The sequence below is a fragment of the Triplophysa dalaica genome, chromosome 23, assembly GCF_015846415.1.
Source record: "Triplophysa dalaica isolate WHDGS20190420 chromosome 23, ASM1584641v1, whole genome shotgun sequence".
Lineage (NCBI taxonomy): Eukaryota > Metazoa > Chordata > Actinopteri > Cypriniformes > Nemacheilidae > Triplophysa > Triplophysa dalaica.
This window is the reverse complement of record NC_079564.1, coordinates 18,188,975-18,196,113: the sequence shown is the minus strand read 5'-3', so window position 1 is coordinate 18,196,113 and position 7,139 is coordinate 18,188,975. Positions and strand designations below refer to the sequence as shown.

General features: G+C 44.5%; 1 gene segment (V, D, J or C); it reads left to right on the top strand.

Moving 5' to 3' along the window:
• The first annotated feature begins 6,184 nt into the window (after positions 1–6,184).
• Positions 6,185–6,725, top strand: LOC130413298 (probable non-functional immunoglobulin kappa variable 6D-41). The segment is given in 2 exon segments: positions 6,185–6,236; positions 6,329–6,725. Coding segments are annotated over 2 exon segments (396 nt in total).
• The last annotated feature ends 414 nt before the right edge of the window (positions 6,726–7,139 follow it).

Below are 7,139 nucleotides of genomic sequence, written 5' to 3'. Positions count from 1 at the left end.
CGTACTTCGGGTAGAGGTCACCACCCTTCTGGCGAAACAGGCATTGAGTTCGTCCCTAAAACCAAGATGTTCAGTGGCTCACGACCCGCACTTCACCGTTCCCAAGAAAAACGGCGGGTTGCCCCCAAAGGTCTGCGTACCCTGAACAGAGCACCTTCACATTGCTGCCGCTCAGGGTGCTCACACAGAGGGCGTCCTGACATCTATCAGGTGTCAGGATTTGTTCGTGGCAATCGACCTGAGGGACGCTTACTTTCATGTCTCGATCCTCCTCGACACCGGCCGTTCCCACGGTTCGCGTGCGAGAGGCAGGCATATCAGTACAGAATCCTCCCTTTCGGTCTGTCCCTGTCTCCACGGTCTTCACGAAGATAATGGAAACCGCCCTTTCTCCCGGAGGGGAGGAAGGCGAGCAAGTACTAAACTATCTCAGCGACTGGCCTATCTTGGCACACTCGTGAGATCTGTTATGTACACAAAGATCGATTGGGACTCCAGGTCAACCAAGAGAGGGGCATGCTCTCCCCAGTGCAGAGCATCCTCTTTCTAGGTATAGAATTCAACTCTGTCACCATGTCGGCTCACCTGTCCGCAGTATGCGCCCAACCAGTGTTGAACTGTCTGAAATGAACATTTTAGGCAGACAGCGGTCCCCCTGAAATAATTCAGAGGCTCCTGGGACACATTGCGTCCTCGCGGGTTAATACCCCTCGGGTTGATGCACATGAGACCGCTCCAACACTGGTTTCAGAGTCGAGTTCCGAGGACAGCGTCTTCCATGACTTTTTCGACGGACTCAGGTCCCTCTGGGCAGGTTATGAGACAGGTCGTGGTGACAACTGATGTCTCCCTGCAGGGATGCTGTGCAGTGTGTAACGGGCATGCGGGCGGGGCGTTGGACGAACCCCCGCCTGGGCTGGCATATCAATTGCCAAGAGTTGTGGGCTGTGCAATTTGCACTGAGCAGGCTACGGCCTCTCGTGCGAGACAAGCACGTGCTGGTCCGAGGACAGCACTACAGCTGTAGCGTACACAGATCGTTAGGGTGGCGTTCGCTTACAGCAGCTAACACAACTTGCTCGACGTCTACTCCGGTGGAGTCAACAGGTGACCCGTTCCATGCGGGCCACACACACCCGGGGCAAACTGAACTAGACAGCCGACGTGCTTTCTCGCCAGTTTATGCCTCGTGGAGAGTGACGACTCCACCCCTGCGCAGTCCAGCTCATTTGAAGGCTGTTCGGGTAGGCCCAGGTAAACCTGTTCGCCTCCCGTAACACCACCATTTGCCCGCCTGGTATTCCCTGCCCTCGGCACGGAAGCACACCTTCCCCCCCTCAGGAGAAAATCCTGAGATGGCTACTCCCACTCTATGGCAGAGACCATCACCCAGGCTAGGGCCCCATCTACTAGGCGGTTACACGCCTCTAGACGGCGCCTCTTCTCGTCCTTGTGTCTCTCTCAATGAGAAAGACCCACTGAGGTGCTCGATCAGGATTGTGTTTTCCTTCTTACGAGACTGGAGACTAACATCTCCCCTCCGCACTGAATGTGTATGTAGTCGCTATTGCCACTCATCACGACTCAGTCGGTGGAAAGTTTCTAGGGCAACACGACCTGGTCACCAGGTTCCTAAGGGGCGCGAGAGGGTGGAATATGCCTCATCTCCGCCCCATACCCTCTTGGGACCCTAAGTGGTCCTGGGGAGCCTCAGTGCCCCCCAAGAGCCCCTCGGATGTTCCGATCTTCCTCACAGAGTAAGACTGCCCTCCTGACAGCGCTCACTTCCTTCAAGAGGGTAGGGGACCGAGCATCCTCCGTGTCCCCGGATTGCCTTAAATTCGGCCCTGGAAACTCTCACGTTATCTTGAGACCCAGGCCCGGATGCGTACCCAAGAAGTTCCCACTACTCCCTCCGGGGCCAAGTGGTGGACTTGCAGGCGCTCCCCATAGGGGAGGCAGACCCAAACCGATCAGTGTTGTGTCCAGTACGTGCTGGACCGCACGCAGAGTTCTGAAGCTCTGACCAGCTCCGTGTCTGTTGGAGTACAGCAGAAGGGGAAGGCTGTCTCCAAACAGAGGCTGGCGCACTGGTTCGTGGACGCCGTTTCGACGGCATTCCGATCTCAGAATCTCCCATGCCCATTGGCAGTGAGGGCTCACTCCACACGGAGTTTAGTTACCTCCTGGGCACTGGCAGAAGCGCCGCTCTAGCAGACATCTGTAGAGCTGCGGGTTGGGCTACGCCCAAACACCTTCGCAAGGGTTACAACCTTGGCCTAAACCCGGTGTCAGCCCACGTCCTACGTGAAGACATGTAGGACTGGCATCCAGGGGGCGTATGCCTGTGAAAGCACCTTTCCACCCTCTAACAGGTTGGGTTAGTGTGCTATCAACCTTTCTTCTTACCCAAATACATGGCTAAGAAACTGTAACCTCACCGACCTCCCTTCTTACCCAGACACTGGTTAAGAATAGGCATTCCATCCAAAACTAAGCAAGCACCCCCAGGGGGGCTGGCTGGGCAGAGCAGCCTTCCCCCTTAGGCCGAGATACCATGTGAGCTATCACAGATACGTAGCTCTAACCGGACCTAGTGCTACTGGACGTCTGTAACACCCCCTCCGTGGGCTGTTCCGTCTGATGTATCCTCATGAGAATGGTTCCCACTCCTGGTAACCCATGAGCTTCCCCAGGTGGACCTCCACCTCGCGGTTAACTACCCAGTCCGCACGTTCCATGCGTTCTCCTCCAAGGACGAGACCATACCTATATCCACCATATTCCTCCACACGGGTAGGAGGTGGCCTGTGCAGTGCTTCTCTGATTAAGAGTTGCGCTCACCCGGTGTAAACCCGAGCCGGACAGCCTCTCGCCAGTAGAGAGCTAAGGCCTCGTCCGTGATCTTTCTCCAAGAAAGCTCTGGAACCCCCCGACCACCACACTGGAAGGTTACAGTTTCGCGAAGGCATCGAGCTGACACGCCCAGGCTTGTTACCGTCGCTTTGCTAGAGATTGTGACGCGATACAGCGTTGTGGCGTTTTCCATAGGCAACCCCATCTGTCGTTCTCGACACAACGTCGAGAGACCGACAGAAAGGGAACGTCTTGGTTACGTATGTAACCTCAGTTCCCTGATGGAGGGAATGAGATGTTGTGTCCCTTATGCCACAAACACGTATCGTATTCTGCTGCAGTCGTGAGAGGCTCTCAGGCTCTTCAGAACAAAAGGTAAGTGAATGCTGCACGCCGGCTTCCTTTAATACCGGATATCCGGGGGCGGAGCCCGGCATGCAAATTTCATTCGCCAAATTTCATTGGCCTTTTCTATAGTAGTCAGAGTTGATTGGTTCTCAAGGGCGAACCCCATCTGTCGTTCTCGACACAACATCGAGAGACCGACAGAAAGGGAACTGAGGTTACATACGTAACCAAGACGTTTTCAAAACCATGGTTGTCAAAACCATGATTATTTTGTGATAACCATTGTTTTTCAGCAAGTTTGAGTGGTTTTGAGAAGAGAGCTTGATTTTGACCTGAAAAGAGGATGTTCGGGGAATTGGGTGAGATTATATGGATTTGTGTTTACCATTTTGAGAATACGAGGCATCCTTTCAAAAATAGTTTTTAAACAATTTAGAAAAACTGTCATGTAATTTTATATAATTTATCTGTTTTTACACCGTTTAATGAGCAATTATCAACCGTGCTATAATGAAAATTGTGTCTTTTTACAGTTTATTTCATGTAATTCAGTGAAACAATTTTACGGAAATGTCTATAAACTTTGCTACCATACCTTTTACTGTTTTCTATGGATTTTTTTAACACTGCGTGCTGCAGTTTCCTGGATACAGAATATAGAAATTTTTCTTTTAATAAAGTGTGTACTGTAATTATACTGTAAGTTTAAAGTAAATTGTATAGAGCCCAGTAAATGATTCCAGGATGTGCTACTATTGATGTTGTTCTGAGATTCTGATATATACATATGATGAAAAAGTCTAATTTCATGCTGCCAAGCCAAAACGCTCTCAATATCACCATGAAAACAGAAAGTTTCAAACTTTCAAAAAACTCACTGAACACAACATACAGTTGTGTTCAAAATTATTCAACCCCCAATGCTGTAAATGGTTTTAGGGAATTTAGTGTACATTTGTAATTGTATTCAGAATGAAATCCTACAAGGACTTCTTAAAGAACCATATGCAACTAAAATGACATCAATTAGTTTTGTAATACAGTAGTAAATGTTTCTTTTGTGAATTCTTCATTGACATAATTATTCAACCCCTTAAAGACTACCACTCTGAAGAACAGAGGTTCAATGAAGAGTTTTCAATCAGGTATTGAAAACACCTGTGGATATCAGGGAGCAGCAATAAAGCCTAATAAGCACCAATTAGGCAGCTTTAAAATGACTGTGATACTCAGCTCCTTCTAGACATTTACTGGTGTGGTTACAAACATGGTGAGGTCAAGAGAATGGTCCAGGAAGACAAGAGAACAGGTGATTACTCTTCACAGGAAGGGCAATGGCTATAAGAAGATTGCAAAGATGTTAAACATACCAAGAGACACCATAGGAAGCATCATTCGCAAATTCAAGGCAAAGGGCACTGTTGAAACGCTACCTGGTCGTGGCAGAAAGAAGATGCTGACTTCGACAGCTGTGCGCTACCTGAAGCGTAGAGTGGAGAAAAGTCCCCGTGTGACTGCTGAGGAACTGAGAAAAGATTTGTCAGATGTGGGTACTGAAGTTTCTGCTCAGACAATACGGAGCACCCTGTGTAATGAAGGCCTCCATGCCAGAACTCCCAGGCGCACCCCCTTGATGTCCCCAAAGAATAAGAAGAGTCGACTGCAGTATGCCAAAAGTCATGTGGACAAACCACAGAAGTTTTGGGATAGTGTTCTGTGGACTGATGAAACAAAATTAGAACTGTTTGGGCCCATGGATCAACGCTATGTCTGTTATAACTGTAAAAGGATGTTGTACTAAGTACTAAGATTGAATGTCACTTTGGGGTTGAATAAAACTGATAATGATGTGAGCTCAGAAAAGACATTTGTGGTTATTTTATTATAAATGTTATGTTATATTTGTCTGACCTACACGTGCCTCTTTGATTTAATTGTAAGCAGGATGCCTGAATGATAATCAATGTCAAACCGACCAAAACAATCAATTTCAGTGGGGGTTGAATAATTTTGAACACCACTGTAGTGAAGGAATCATCAGTAGAACGATAATTAGAAATTATTATCAGGTCTTTTACAGTAAACTGCTGTTGTTGCAAAAGAAAAAGAAGAGTTATTTTACTATAATTATGGGTTGGAACATTAGGTCTTCATTTTTGTCATGCTGTTATTAAGCATTTGTAAAAAAGATAAGAAAGATCCATAATTTTGGTATTGGGTAAACTTGTGTGAAAAGAACATATAAGCATAAACATAAATTGAGTTAATGGTATGGTCACATCATACGGATGTTGTGCTAAATGTGTTTAGAGTTTTGAAAATGAGCCTACAGATCAGTCAAAGGGATGTTACTTAGCAATTAAAAAAAAACTGTTTATTATTTTATGTTCTCATCCAAATGAAATAAAGATTGCACATATTTTCTGCCTTCATGTTGTGAGTCACAGTAGCATTTGCACGTTATATTTACTAAGAACTGATTTGTGTGTCTGTGTTCAGTTTGGCTGCCTGCGCATGCGTGCAAAAATTTTCTGTCATCGAAAAAGAACATGGCGGCCTCCTTAGGTTAAGATGAGTATTACATTTAGTTATTTTTTAAATAAAATAAAATATTTGATGTGTTTCTAACAACAAATGCTAGTGTAAGGCTATTACAACATATTACTACAAGCCATACAGCTCTCTATACACTGGGTTCCCTTAAAAAGAAAAGAAGCTTTAACTTTACAACGTTAGTAGGAGTGTTTTGTGACATGGAGTGTTCTTTACTCTCCACCAGTGATGAACATAAATGTTTGTTTGTTTATGTTTGTATTGAACAAACTCTTCATTACAGTTTGGACTTTATAAGTTTAGTAGGTGTGTTTTGTAAATGACGTGGAGTGTTTTGCATGATCAGCTCATGCTTCAGCACATCAGTGTGTTTAACTGTCTCTGAGTTTCTCACTTTACAACACAAAACACACAACAAACACACAAAATGAATCTCTTCATCATCACCTTCATGTGGATTCTTGCTGTTTTTGTTCAAGGTAACAGAATTTAATCTTTAATGTTTATTTGTTGATTCATTATTTGTTACTTTTAATGTTATTTTTAAGTCAATCTGTTTTCTTCTCAACAGAATCCAGAGGAGTTACTGTAACTCAGAGTAAAGTTGAACCTGTTTCTGAGGGTCAAAATGTAAATATAAAGTGTACAACTAATCCTGCAATAGATGGCTGGGGTTTATCTTGGTATCAGCAGAAACCTGGAGAAGCTCCTAAACTCCTCATTAAATTAGTAAATGAGCGTTATGAAAACACTCCAGATAGATTCAGTGGAGATGGAGAACAAGATGGTACAGATTTCAATCTGAGCATCAGTGGAGTTCAGACTGAAGATGCAGGACATTATTACTGTATGAGTTTTGACTGCAGAGTTGATGATGACAATAATTGTGTGGGTGACCTTGTGTTCACACAGTGATAAAGTCTCATACAAAAAGTTAGACACCTGACACACACATCAGTGAGGAAGATTTATCTTATTAATAAATGTGTTTGACCAACTTTAGATGATAGATCATTAGATTTAGACGTTTTATTGATTGTGATTTTATGACGATTTTAGACGTTTCTTAACTGATCTTAATGTCGGGCAGTACACAGAATTTTGGTGATTTCCTGCTTTTAATTTTAAAGCATTCATTCACTTAAAAATAGTAATTCTGTCATTTCTTCACTTATTCTAAACTTTATAATCGTGTTTGAGAAACAAATAGACAGAATCACACCCCACACAGTTTTTTGTTGGGTATGTAACAGTAAATAATTGACAATATGTGGATTTTTAGGCATCTTTCCAGGCTCTAAATAAGCTTTAGCTGATATGTTAAGAGTAGAATGAGAAACTTTATTATTTTGATCTTTCATAAACATTCAGTAAATGAATGT